At 41.3% G+C, this 14,731-nt stretch overlaps 1 protein-coding gene across 1 annotated transcript in view; it reads left to right on the top strand.

Moving 5' to 3' along the window:
- Window positions 1-10,693, top strand: part of tafa4b (TAFA chemokine like family member 4b) — a 29,101-nt gene extending 18,408 nt beyond the window's left edge. The window contains exons 4-5 of the mRNA XM_030091767.1: window positions 7,686-7,810; window positions 9,686-10,693. Coding sequence (XP_029947627.1) covers window positions 7,686-7,810; window positions 9,686-9,697 — 137 coding nt within the window. The 3' untranslated portion in view covers window positions 9,698-10,693. The remainder of the gene's footprint in view (window positions 1-7,685; window positions 7,811-9,685) is intronic.
- The last annotated feature ends 4,038 nt before the right edge of the window (window positions 10,694-14,731 follow it).

The raw sequence follows: 14,731 nt of genomic DNA, 5'->3' as shown, positions 1-14,731 counted from the left end.
CATAGCCCCAGTCCTTTGACTTGCCTAATCACCTGCACCTTAAGCAAAGCACTGTCTAGACGTTTGCCCTCAGCTCAAACCGCGCTGAAAGTTTGCGGGAGAACTTAAAAGGGATCCATTTTGAGAGCAGAATCCATTGTAATGAGCTGAGAGTAACTGTGATGAAATGTATGCCTGAGCTGTAAACCTTTTTTAATTAGCATAGGCACCTTTTATGAATATAAATGCAGCCTCTTAATGAAACTGATGCAATTAGAGTGTGTCGGCTGAGAGCTCCTTTATGAGAACCGCACATTTTTCCCCTGGAAAATGTATGATTTCTCTCCATTTGAAGAAATTAGTTCATTTTCGCATGGACTTGTTGAATGTTTTTTTTTGTGAGACTGTCACAGAGGAGACGGGCTGTGTAGAAGTCGGCATGCCACGCTCGCTCAATCATTAAAAATGGAGCTAATAGTTCTTGTCAGGTTCTTTTTAATTGCTCTTTAAAAGTTGTGTGAGAATATGACTGTGAGAATGATTTGTGCATATGGTGAGTTTGGCATAACATGAAGCTCAACTCTGTCTGTAGGCAGTGTTCAAAAGCAAAGAGTGGGGATGAAAAAATGGCCCAGAAAGAGAAGGATGCTGTCAAATCAATGTTACATCAAATATACTGTATGTATATCAATTAAATTAGACTTTTTTAAGCAAGATTTCTTTCTGAAATTGGGCAATTCCTAAATTAATAGGATGGAAACTTGCACTTCATTGGTATATTCAAAATAATTATCCTCAGTGATACTTGTGCAGTGATGAAGTGGTATTTTCACCTCCTGGCCAGCAAATTTTCCAGTGTTCAATTAACTCTGAAAGTGTTAAGAGTGGTCTTATATATACACTGTTGTAGTGTTAAATGTAAGTGTTAAAATATACACTTTAAAGTGTTCATTCTAAGAATTAACACTGTATAGAGTTAAATAGGAACACTGGTCAACAGAGAGGAATATTAATATAACTCCACAGAGTGTCAGCATTAGAAAATTAACACTGGCCAGTGTTGAGATTTTAACACGACAAAAGTGTATACATGAGACCACTCTTTAACACTTTCAGAGTTAATTCAACACTGGAAAATTTGCTGTGTATACCATGCAGGCATGTCAAACACATGATAGTCCACATGCAACCCTTTCTTTATCTTGAATGTGACGGATCGGTAAAATAGCGTGATAATAACCTTCGCATCACTTTGAATACAATAATCCTTGCCTGTATAACATCTCAGCTGGACTGGTAGCAATGTGCTTTATGTTGGAGTGAGTCAGTCGTCCCTCGCATGTCTGCTGCACGACGACTAACTGGAGCACATAGGAGGGAACACATAACTCCCATCCCTCCACGGACTGCATGTGCTCTTTAGAGTTTATTTTGAGATTCTTTTGTTTTTAAATCTTTGAATGATCTCGCCCCACCTTCCTTCTACAAACTGCTTGACCTCTACGCCCCTGCTCGGCTCCTCAGGTCAGCTGATCAGCTGACCTGAGGATGTGTGTGAAAGTGATATATACGTAGCTAAAGTTGAGTTGATATTTTCTGCAGACAGTGACTACAATCTCAATATGAAACCAATTTTAAAGACAACTTCTGGTGCAAAACACAGTGAAATGTCAAAAAGACCGCCGATAAGCTCACCATGAAAGCATGACTTCGAGGCTATTTTGACAGGCAGCTCACTTTCATGCCGATCTCACAGCTTGGTCTCAGTCTTGTGTTCAGCCCTCTTCTTCAGTTTGTTTTCTTAAAAGGATGTTTTCCTTGGAAGTTTTACAAAAATCGCTTGGTAATTTGGTGAACTAGATTGAAGCCTCTTGTGGGGCAGTTTTGGGCCGTGGGCCTTGTGTTTGACACCCTTGTCATAAAGAGAATGTCACAGGTTAGAGTTTGTTCCCCCAGTAAGTGCCTGAGTTTTCTGATTTACTTTCAAAAACTTTGCATTGGAGCATGAAAGGTGATTTAACTTCTCTGTAGGTGTGAATGTGCGTGTGTGTGTGTGTGTGTGTGTGTGTGTGTGTGTGTGCTTGTGGTCATGGTTTACAGCCCCCTCCACCCATCGTCAGCTGGGTTCGGCTCCAGTACCAGTGCGACCCTTAGTTGGATCAGGCAGTGATTGAAAATTTTTAACAATATTTCATAAATTCTTCGAAGTTCGAAACCCTTTGAACTTTATAGCCTTTATAGTTTTCTACTTTGATTGGTGGTAAAATATGAGTCGTCCTGAGAACAAACTGTGCTGCACCTATGATTCCTCAAACGCTGCTGGTATTTCCTTCTTCCATTGAACAAAGCCAATAAACAATCACTGTGCTGCTGGAGAAAGAACCCAAAGCCGTAGGGTACACACTTCTTCCAGTTAGGAGTTACTGAATCTGAGGTCCAATCAATGAAACCAGATTCTGTCTCACAAAGAGCAAAGTGGACTTATCTGAGAATAAAGAGACGATTTGCAGGGATTCTTTTTACTTTTTCTCAATGGAAGCAGATTCTCAGACTTAAAAGTTGTTTTATGAGTTTTTTTTCTTACTTTTGGAATTTAAACCAACATCTGTATATATTGTGTATGAATACAAAAATATATTTGCAAGTCACAATAAAAATAGTGCAGAGCTTTAAAAAATGCAAATAATTTCTCACAGGATTTCTAAAAGGGAACCAAGTTGCTCTACCATGTAATACAATGTACTTTGTGCAAAAAAAAAAAAAGCTGAAATGCTGATTTGTGCACTAAGCAAATAAAAAAAGTCTTCACTTTCACCAAATATCTAATTTTCCTTGTGGTAAACTCAGTTTGACTGTATTTCTCGGGCCCGTTCCTTCCTCACAGTTACTCACCTAGTACCATTAACCTTTGCAAAATAGCGTTTTAAGTGGAGGTGAGCCTCCGTGTTTCATGTGGGGATGATAAGCAGAGGAAAAATGGCTCCAGCAGAAAAAAAGATTACAGGTGAGTTCATAAAAACGAGAAAGGATTGTATCCTTTAAATTTGCACAGAATAAACAAATTGGTCGGGTGACACACTGCGGCTTGACAGGTGGGGATTTGAGCTCGCCCTCTTATTTCCTGGAGGTCTGAGGTCAGCGCTGTGCACTTGGCAGTCCACCAGCATCCAGGAAGTTACGCTGCTTGGCAAAGGAAAAAAAAATCGTGCTTAAAAGCTTTAATGAAGCTGTTTTGTGTTGTTGGTACATTTTTGTACAGATAAGGCCAAATAGAATTATAGTGTTCTATTATGAGGGCTGTTCCTTTTGGGGAAAACATTTACAGCTGTTTCATTCTGTTTCTGCAATTTGTGCTAAGTCAGGCGAGTTGGTGGCTTGCCATGGTGTCATATTTACTGCACGCACAGTGGGATCAATCTTCCCCTGTAAACCTTGGCAGGATGCTAAATAAGCTTATTCCCTAAAATTGTGAACCACTGAGCCTTTTATAATATATTTCCTCTGGCTGAATTCCTGAATAAGAAAAACCTTTTTTTCATTCTTTTAACAATTTATTATTTTATTATTTTCAGAATTCATCTAAAATGGTTATTGATTTAAGCAAATTATATATTCATGCACATGTGGGAGTGAATATGATATTCTACAATTTATACAAGTTTCACCTACGCGTGGTCTACTGAATAAACTTAATAGCTTGATTTTCAGGGCATGATATAACATCTAGAACTCTAAATATTCTGAAATTGTTTGAGCAATATCGACCAAATTGATTGATTCAGATGTCACAGCTAGTTTGTGAGTGCTCATGTTTCCATCACTGTCATTGTGATTCACAAACTCATTGCAAAGATAAAAGCATATAATCTGTACTGACATAAACCAGGGATGCTTAGTGGTTAGTAATGACAACTCAGAAGGAGAATGAGACCAGTTTGACTTCTGTTTTCTGCAAAACAATCTTGCCATGGGGTTTGTATCTCAAATGTTCTTTGCAATAGAAAGCAACTTGTGTGGTGGTTTTTTTTTTTGTTTGACAACCTTGGTTTTAGCATGTTTAATAAAAAGAACCAAATAGATAAAAAGAACAGAAAAAGAATCAAATAGATAAATCAATGATAGTGTAATTTACATCACTCTAAAACGCATTACAAGCCCCCACCTTCCTACTGACAACATAACCAGAAGAAAGATGGTCCCACCAGTGGTGATCTCAGACCTGATACTCAGCCCTCTCTCAGGTTTTCACCGCTGACATGTTGACCTCTGAATGCTGTCCGGCGTCTGAGTCGTCCCTGACATCACAGGTGGCGCTGGAGCCGTCGTCCTTGTGTCGAGCTGATGGGCAGGTTTTATGTGTCACACCAGCCCCTCCCGTCCAGTAATTGCCCGAGATAAGGTGCAGAGTACACTATCTCCATAATAGCACTCAAAGGCCATGTCTGCGAGCTCTGTATAACACTCTAGCAGTGCAAAGCACTGTTGTCGACACCATAATGGCCACATTAATGAGCATTACACAGCCATTGGTTTTTAGAACCGCTTACGGCCACTGAGCTCATGCATCATAACTGTGTGTTCAACATTACACCCCCTGATGGTTTGGAGAGGTTTTTTTTTTTTTTTTCTCATATTGAAGTAAGCTTTCCTCCTCTCGCCTTCTTCCCACTTCACTTCAATTTGCCTTTCTTCGTCTTTGTGTTCCCTTTGTTTAATTTGTTGTTTCACTGCAAGGTTCAGAGATAGCCATCCTCAAACGCTGCTTTCTTTTTCACCCTTCTCCAGTTCTTCCTCACTGTTCATTTCCTCATTACGACGATATTTTCCTCGTGAACACCTATTATTTTGCTTTGACTGCATCCATCCGCTCTCTCTCTCTCTCTCTCTCTCTCTCTCTCTCTCTCTCTCTCTCTCTCTCTCTCTCTTTTAATCTTCACACGGTATTTTCCTCTATCGCGCTGCCTGAGAGGATTTGTCCATGTATTTTTGCATTATGCAGGTGAAAGCTTCTTTCCTTCACAACACAAGACCGTATCTCCTTCCTTTGTTGCAAACAATCGTCACCGGAGATCAAAATTTCTTTCTGAACACCATCAATCCAGCAGCTTAATGAAATTGACGAAAAGAAAAAAAGAAAGTTAAAAATCGAGTGAGCTCTTCTTTTCCTCTGCACTCTCTCCAGACAGGAGGATGGTGGGATGATGAGTTCGGAGAGAGGGAATTGAGTTATTTTCAGCTGTCAAGCTGTCTTCTGTCTAGACTGCGGGTCAGATGATCCTGAAGATTTGAGTGTCAGCTGTAAAGACATGAGAAAACTTTGGGTTTTAACACCAGCTTAACTACAGATCAGGCTCAGTTCCATACACTTTCTCATGTGTGTGGCACAGAAATTGTGAGACTGCACAGGGAAAAAAATGAAACATAGGACAACACCAAATAATTTTTATATTTAACAAAATGGCCATTCAAAGTATAATCATAATATTTTTTTGTTAATGGATGCATTTAGCAGTAAATCAAAAGCTAATTTCTTGTTGTGTAAATTAGATACTTCATATAGTTTGCAACTGTGGAAACTGTTACTCTTATTGATCCATCTGTTCACCTTCTCTACTGCAGTCCATCGCAGGGCAAACATACTGACACTGACAACCACATACACGCTCATTCACACTTTAAGGGTCGCCATTTATCTTCATATGCATGTTTTTGGAGTATGGGAGAAAACCGGAGTGTCTGTATGAAACCCACACACACACAGGAAGAACATGCAGACCACATGCAGACATGCCTAGCCGGTATCTGAACCCAATGAGGCTTTGTGAGACTGTGAGGTGAGAGCGGTAACCACTGCACCATTCTTTATTTCATTGTTGAAATGATTTCTTTTTGAAATGAATTAAAGAAGTTTCTTCAGTTCCCCTGAAGCTCGGTGGTCCGTTCTGTTCTGAATATGTTAAGAAGAATAAAAGTCGAGCCAATAATTGGCACTGCCCGTGTTAACTTCATTGTACAAAAGGTCAGTTCATCTCAGTTCATCCATTTCAGTAAATATACTCACTCTTGTAATAATCCCGGTTGTACCTTATGTTTCAATCATTGATTATGAAATGGTATTTTACTGGTAGAAAGAACTGTATGAGACATAATGAAAGTGTCAGGGGTCGGCCTGCTTCTCAAAGCAAAGAGGAATTTTCTCAGAACCAAATCATGACTGGGGTAAAGGACTCTCAGGTAACATCTGTGTCCAAAGTCTGATCTGGTCACATCACCAGAAGATCCCTTTTCTCCTCTGACAGAAGTTTCATCAGAGATACTAAATAATGTTGTGTGACTGAGCTCTCAGAGGACGAGCAGCGTCTCTTGACTGAAAAACAAGGCCAGATGTGGCACCAACAGCAAGAAGGCAAACAGAAAGAGGATTAATTCACAAGATGTGACGTGTTGATTGGATTATTCAAGTCTACACAGCTGCACTGAATCAGCTCCATTCTGAGTACCATTCTTCAGAGACTTGCTCCTCCCGGCTCATGATTTATTGGAATTATACAACAGTAAGATAACGAACTCAAATACACTTCCTATGGAGGGGGAATCCAGTCAAACAGTAATTTCTGACCTGAACCATCCTTTCCAATATGGACAATGACAAACTGTGGGCCAGAGTGAAATCTTTCTTAATAGCTAAGACAATCAGATATGGACAATAGGTTCATGCTGATCTTATCATTTGTACAAATTTAAACAGAATGCCAAAGAGGAGAGTCTTTCCTAAGGGAATGACTATACTTCCCTCCCTTTTTGAGTGTCTACTTATTAAATGAACATTTTATCACATCTTTCTCCAATGAACAGTGTTATTCCATTTGTCAGAACATTGTGCTAAATCAGATGATTTGTTTGGAAAAAAATTCCACTATGTGAAAGTTCTGGTTTTCTATTATATCACTATAAATAGACCTCAGGTTTTGATGTAAATATGAGAGCACACTTGCTAGCGCTGCACTTTCTTATTGCACTGCAGACAAAACAGAAGCTGGATGAGCAGCAGTGTTTTAATTTCAACAATAGAAAGTTATTTTTAGGAAGTATACACATTCACACAAGTAAAACACTGCACACATATGACCATTTTTACGTTCTTCTCTGGCATGGCAGTGAAATATTGCATCATATTTCCAATTTTTCTTTGAAGCGTCATTTTTCCCCATGACATACATGTATAACGGAATATTAATAATAATAATAATAATAATAATAATAATAATGATAATAATGATAATAATAATAATAATAATAACAATAATAATAATAATAATAATAATAATAATAATCACCACACATTTTACATACATTGTTTTTGTTCCTGATTTCCAAAGATCTACATTGACAACAGGCGCTGTCCATGGTGCTGATTTTCAAGTGATAGGTTCAGCACCATGGACAGCGATTCACAGAATTTTTCACTGTAATACTTCATTTTCGAGCATTTCCTTTTTTGGTTAGGAGTCATGTTCGGACTAATAGTTTGGTTAATTTATATATGAAGATACACATTAGTTCGTGCCAGTGTGTTAGCGCTGAGTTGGTGTGTTTTCCAGTGATGAATGTTGCTGTGCTGGTGTTGCAGCTCACTTTTTCCTCTTACTTGCGACCTCTCCTTTCTGTAACCTGCTGTGGTTATTTTGCTCCCCTCTCCACTCCAGCCTCCATCGTGGCCCAGAAGTGGTGGTGCCAGATGCAGCCGTGTATGGACGGAGAGGAGTGTAAGGTCCTGCCTGACCTCACGGGATGGTCCTGCAGCACCGGCAACAAAGTCAAAACCACCAAGGTGAGAGTGATATTGTCACTTTTAGTATTTGTTACTTGGCTAACTTTTTTTTTTTTTTGTACACAGAGCTAATCTTGAATTCAATGTGATTTGCATTTTCTATAAAAGATCGTCCCTCACTTCGTGCCTGGTGAACTTTAAAGATGATGACAATTGCTATTATTCACACTGAGCATGCCTGTGTATGAAATCAGGCGTCTCTGAAGGGCTTACCAAACAAATTAAAGATAATCTTGTAAACAAAGGTTGTTTGGATTCAGATTTAATCACCAATTTCAAACATCAATAAAAATTACAAAGAAAATTGAGAGCTAATCGACAAACAAACCCAGAGGGGAGCTTCTCTTTTTTTCTCTGTAAAGCAGCTATAAATGATCTCTCTCAGGCAGGTTTGGGGAAAACACAAGACCTTTGTACACACTGTTGCTTACAACAACCCTTGTGTGATGCCATGTAAGCCGTCGCCATTCATACAACATAAATTGATTTAAATGAGGGTCCTTCATGGCCCTTTGTGAACTGTTGAAGTGTGAAAGTTAATTTGTGGGACAGACAACCAGGGTGTGTGTGTGTGTGTGTGTGTGTGTGTGCGTGCGTGCGTGCCAGAGTGCATGTCGCGGGACGTAGCAGGTGCGGTTTATTTACAGGTGAAATATAAAAAGAGAAACAGTTGGAAGAGAAAGCGGCACAGGCGCTGTAAGAATAATTGCTCAAGAGATGGCATAACAGCACAACATCTGTCGCATTCATTAGAATGCATTATGGCTGGAGCCTTCCACTGAGGCTTTACAATTAAGAGTCATAATTAAATTGGTGAGTGGGGTAGACTGAGCAACAGAGGCACTGCTGGGCTCAGTCACAGGCAGTGGAATTAATGACCCTGGGCCTAACACCAACTCTGGGACTGATAGGTGCAATTATCCTCATTCTGTTGCATGTTGCCGTCTCCCCTCTTCTTCCCTCCCGCCCGCTGCCTGTTTTCTGTCCCTCTCAACCCCGGCTGACTAGGTGATCAGCTGACTGCATCGCTGGACATTAATTGTGCATTTGCAAAGTGCTTTGGGACTGGGGAGCAGTTACTTGGAGACTTGGTGGCAGATGTCATTGAAGATGCTTGCAATGAGACATCGATTCCCTGGCAACCGCTCACACGGCCCTGCTCTCTCACTTTCTCCGTGTCTCTCTCCTTTATACTGGGCCTCTCATTCTACCCATGACCTCCTTTCACCACCTCAGCATGTTATTCACCATCATGATCTGTGTCTGTCCATCTTCCTTTCACTCCCACACAGCGTAGGCATGCTGCAGAAAGACACATAGATTGCCTGAGCACTGTTTAACAAGGAGAGGCAAACACACCGCAACATAAAATCCATGTCTTTAGACGTCCCATTTCATGCATTTGACTTTAGGGCTCAAATATATGCCGCACTGAAACAGGAAAGAGGAGATTTTTATGTATAAGGTTGTCTATTCAATGTAAATGCGCATCGACATTGGGTTTGCTGATGGAAAACAAAGTAATTATATTTTCACTTATGGACCTTCAACTTACTCCCAGGTGTAAACAAACCATTACAGCCCCATGAAATGTAGAATACAGCTCCAGTTGTGGAGACTTGTCCGTCTCTGCTATCAGTGAAGCGGCTCCACTGCAAAACTTCTGTTTTCCTTCCAACGATAAACACAGAGCCGAAAATGAAAAGGAAACTGTTTGATTTGGCATATTCTCCCCTGACCTCTGATCGTCTCCTTTCACGGAGAAGTTTTCATCCAGTGAGTTTGAAGCAATACACGGTGTCACTTCATGCAATGGCACATCTCCGTGACACTGAATTCTCTGTTCTTATGTGTGCTATTGTTTCCTTTTTTCAGGTCACTCGATAGCGAGAGAGCCTCTGAGTCACGAGGAAACCTGAAACTGTCCGTATGGAAAGGATGGATGACTCACACGTATTTACTGTACGATGGGGAAAAAGGATCAAAGAAAGGACTATTGTTGGGATATCCATCATGAAACAATGGGATAAAATGTACTCGTCGCAAACTATGTACACTTGGGCACGTGGAGCCGCACATACAGCATTTACACTGTGCTGGTTGTTGAGACCAATGGACTGCGATCAGGGTACATCTGGACAATAACAGGGCTTTTTTTTTTCCAATGATGGAGAAAAAAGAAGGGTTACAGACACTGATTAAGCATTTCAAAGTATATATACAAGCAAAGCATTTGTGGAGGAATGTGAGACATGAACTAAATACTGTGTTCTTGGACGAGGTCGACCTGTTGTCGAACTTAAGCTGGGAAACAGTGGCAATGGTTTGGGAAGAATGAAACAGATAGCAGCTCGTAACTAGCAAATAGCAAATTAGCATCAAATTGCTCTTGTGGGTCAAGTCACAACCATGAAGACTGTTTGCGGGAGTCATTTTGCAGTCCCTAATTGGGGAATTGCAGTAGGATCATAACAACATATTAAAAATTCATGTAAGATATTTGCACTAGTTGAAACCATTGGGGAATGTTTTGTTTTTCTCAATATTTCCCATGTTTTGCTGTGGATGTCACATGAAACTGAAGGTGAGCATTTTGTAAAATGTCAAACACTTGAAGTAGATAAATATGTATGTCACAGCCCTCTAATTCTGAGTAGTTATTGGTTAAAAATGGCTCCGACTACAGAGCACTGCTTTACATACAGCGTGGTACAATATGAACTAGCAAAGTGTGATTCATCTGTCTTATTTTTGCCCAGAAACATTTCCCAAGCTCAGCCTTTACAGTTATATATCTTTGATCTATTATATTAAGTCTGTGACATCTCTTATGTTAACTGTTAAAAGGAGGCCCATAAATGTTAAAACAAGGAGGATCGTTTGTCTGGATTTTTTTTTAACTATATTTGTGAAGTCTTGCCTCTTCTCTCTTTCACTCTCTCTCTCTTCTCTCTTTTCCTCTCAAATTATTCAGGTTCTCAATTTTTAAAAAGCTCCCGTAACAACCAACCATTGCATGAATTTCTAGCTACTTTCACTGAATAGTTTTTGTTGTCGCTGTAGCTGTTGATTGTCCTCTGCTTTTCACTCCAAATCAACACAACTATGTCTGAATAATTGTCCCAGATAATGGCAGAGTCTCCAAAAAGGTGCAGCTGAGCACCTTGGACAGCCATCATGCATCTCTCCATTATTCCTGCTCTCACTTTCTCTCATTCTCTGAACCTTCGGTCTCCCTCTTGTGCCTCTCTCGCTCTCTCTCTCTCTCTCTCTCTCTCTCTCTCGCTCACACTTTTCCTGCCATATTGCCCGTCAAATCAAATATGGCACAGTTTTAACGCAGTCTGTCCCAACACCCTGCATCTTAATTTCTCTGCAATTTGAACTCACACACACAACTTTTTTTTCAAACTTTCATGCCGCCCGAGTTTAATTCCCCCTCATGGACACACAAATCCAAATGCGGGCCTTTTCAAGTCTGCCTCTCTGATATGTGAGTATGTCGGGTCAGTGTGCCCAGGGGTTAGCCTGCTGGGGGCTGCTCCTCTGTGAATGAGAGCCCCTGCTCCTCAGACATGCTGCTTTGTGAGCTATGATAAATCTGCAGGAGCTCAGCCGCTGACTCGCCGGGCGCCGACGCTGAGCTCTGAGCCAGAGGGAGCTTGGGGACAGCAGGGCTACCAGTGGCAGGCAGCTCCACTCTCTCATTACTGAGAGGCCTGGATAGCACTCGGCTTCTCTCGGGACCACTGACACGGAATATTTTTAGGCTTATGGTGCAGCGCTGCAGTTAGGCCAGTCACACCACAATGCTCACTTTCCATGAGCAGGAACAACAGTCTATTTAAAGAGGAAGTATGTGGGATATTCTGCAGAGGAAAACACACTCATGGGGGCTTGACTTCTTGAACTTAGTCTGGTCTGTTACCTTCTCACACACACAGACTGATGTGGCACTACTGTGTAATCAGTAGAGAAAGGAACACATCTTAATTACAGATACGTGAGGCAAAAAAGCTCTCTGGAGCTGTGCAGTATCAAACCATGAAGGATGTGTTTCCTTTCTCAATCCCTCCTCTTTCTTTTCTCCTCCCCAGGAGATTTCATGAGCATGGCGCCTTTCTCCCTCCATCCAACTTGGCTCTCTGCAGGAGAATCAATATTTGAGGACTGTTTGCGCTGCGCTGCTCCCTGGTGGCTGGGGTTCGACGCTGCAGCTCCACCCTTCACTTTCCAGACCAATCAGAAAGACAGAGCAACCTGCCAGGGATGGATTCGCTCTTTGTCCCAGCAGGTCACCGATTTTTAACGAGCGCATCTGCAGAGTGCAACGTACACACATTTAACACCGGTGTGCTGGCCGGCAGACAAAAGAACCACAGTCCTCCATCTCTGGCAATTTATACAATGCCAGTTGACAGAGCGAGCTAAGAGGACTCAGGGTGTCTCAAAGGAAGTTGTGGGACCGTACTCACCTTTAATGGAATGTTATGTATCATGCAAACTGGGTCGATATCAGCAACTATACATAGTTCACTTCTTTCTCTCCTGCAACTTTTCTAACAGGAAGCTTCAAAAACAACGAGAGCCATCTACAGTATCTGCTGTTTGAGCCTACAGACCACATTATCCAGTGTGTGAAATAATCGTCTCTTCAACTGGAAGGGACGATGTATGTAGTATTTCAGAAGGGGTCCAACCTCAAACACGCCATCAGGAATGGTCGCTTTCATCTCTGCGGGTTAGCAACTGGTGGGATCCAGAGGGCAGGATTCACAGAAACAAACAAGCTGCTTGGGAGGAAACGACTGCTGAATATGATACTAACGAGAGGCAGGTTGAGTGAAAATGGAAAACAGACGACTGATGAGCTTTCCAGAAGAAAAAAGAAAAAAAAAACTGAGATAAAGAGGTATAGCTATAGGGTTTGAGAGATGGGGACTGTGAAGCGTGTTTTAAATATGTCCCTGTTTATACGCCAAGCCTGGGTGGTTCCCAGGGGGGCACTTGCATCATCAAACGAATGCTTCCAATAGTCCATCATCACACTCATTGGCAATTCACACAATCAGTACCTAGAGAGGGAGAAATATAGGGTTGAAACACCATTGTCTTGGCATATGCATCATCTTTTGTCAAGTCCAATTTGTATTAGCCCGCAGCCATATCCAGGAAATATGGGTGCAGGATTCATGTTCAGCGAGAATGGTAATCTTCAGATGAAGTGAGTCTGTCAGAGGCAGAGAGACGTTTGACAACCCCAGTCAGCTCCAGGAGAGGAAAGGTTTTGCAGAGAAAGCAGGCTCTGACTCCTGCTGTCTGAAACTGACACTGATTTAATATAAGTCACAAGCAGATTAGCTGATGAAGATGGTCTGATTGGTGGTATCAGCACCGGATGGGAGTTGCTGGTCTTGTCACTGTCACTACAGAGGGTGCAAATCAACTCCCACCCAAACGTCTCCTTCAACAGATCAAATCATTTCTCAGATGTACACACAAAAGCTCTCAGAAATATATTATTCATACACATCTAATCATATTCAGCCCTTTTATCGTCACTTAGCTCACTTGAGAACACAATGCAGCAAGTGCTCTTCGTTTAGCATTACGGTGGAGTATGCTGGAGCAGTGCAACCTGGTCACATGCTTTCACTGGCTTCCACAGCTGGTTAGCTGTCAGGTGATGGTGTGGGGATTAATTGCATTAGCTCCGGTCTCTTAGCCAGCACAGAATAATACGTGACAAAAACATCTATACGCACCCCATTAAAATTCAATGAAACCAAGCAAAAAAGGAAAAACTGCAGACAAACAATCAAAAGTGTCTTTAATATTCATTTTGCAGCAGGCCTGCGACAGGCCGATATTGACGGTGGAGTGAACGGGAGGATTCATTAACATCGTCTCCCTCTCTGCTTCCTCTCGCTGAGCCGTCCCTTGCTGCGTCGTCAAACTCACTTATCTCTCCGAAGCAATTAGCCACTGGAGGCTCCATTGACCTGAGCCTTTGTTAGACTAACGGGTTACATTAGCATGGCCGTGGCCTGGCAGTCTTGGCAATGCATGTGCCGTTGCCAATGTGAGCGGCGCTGATAAAGAGGGGCCCTGCGGTGCACACGTGCACGTGTGCACGCGTGTGTGTGTTTCAGATTCTCTATTCATAATATTAACATATTAACCGGCCACAATCATTGTCCCACATGTATCTAATAGTTATATGCTATTTGTGTGTGTGTGTTTCATACCTTTTTTGCGAGAGGAAGGTGTGAATAACTGAACCACCACATTACTGTATCTATAGCCTATAGGCAAATAGATTATTATTTTTTGTCTTTTTGCCTTTATGCTATGAGATACCAAATATTTAATAGGGGCGTACATGGTACCTCTGATAATAAACACACAGCTAACACACTCTGGAAAGACACATTTTCTTACACAGTATCTCCAGTGTACTAAGAGGCATACATGTGACAGAATGGCATGTCTAATTTTCTCAACTGATGCTCAAATATTAAATAATTATAAATTCGAGGATATGATGCAAACATGTAGTGCCAGTTAAGTACGTAACTATAGAAATCACGATGTTGCACATGGCCAGTGGCACTTAATTGGTTCTTCGGGTATGACAACATAGCTATTTAAAGCCCATTTCTAATTTCTGGAAATGATGTTACTGTCAGAATGTATGACTGTCAAGCATATAGCGAGTCCGACATGTGACCGCACAGCAGAACATCAAGATCACATTAAGATGATGCATTAATGTAAATTTAACTCTCAGATAAACAGCCTGCATTATTGCTATGTCAAGAAATAGCCAACTAGCTGGGATTGCAGTGTTCACACTGAAAGCAAAAGCTAAATATGCATGCATTATTCATAATTAATTATCCAAATGTGCTGTTCCCTCCT

Source organism: Salarias fasciatus, chromosome 5 (genome assembly GCF_902148845.1).
Source record: "Salarias fasciatus chromosome 5, fSalaFa1.1, whole genome shotgun sequence".
In the NCBI taxonomy this organism is placed as follows: Eukaryota; Metazoa; Chordata; class Actinopteri; order Blenniiformes; family Blenniidae; genus Salarias; species Salarias fasciatus.
Note: the sequence above shows the minus strand (reverse complement) of the source record. Positions and strands in the feature narration are given on the sequence as shown.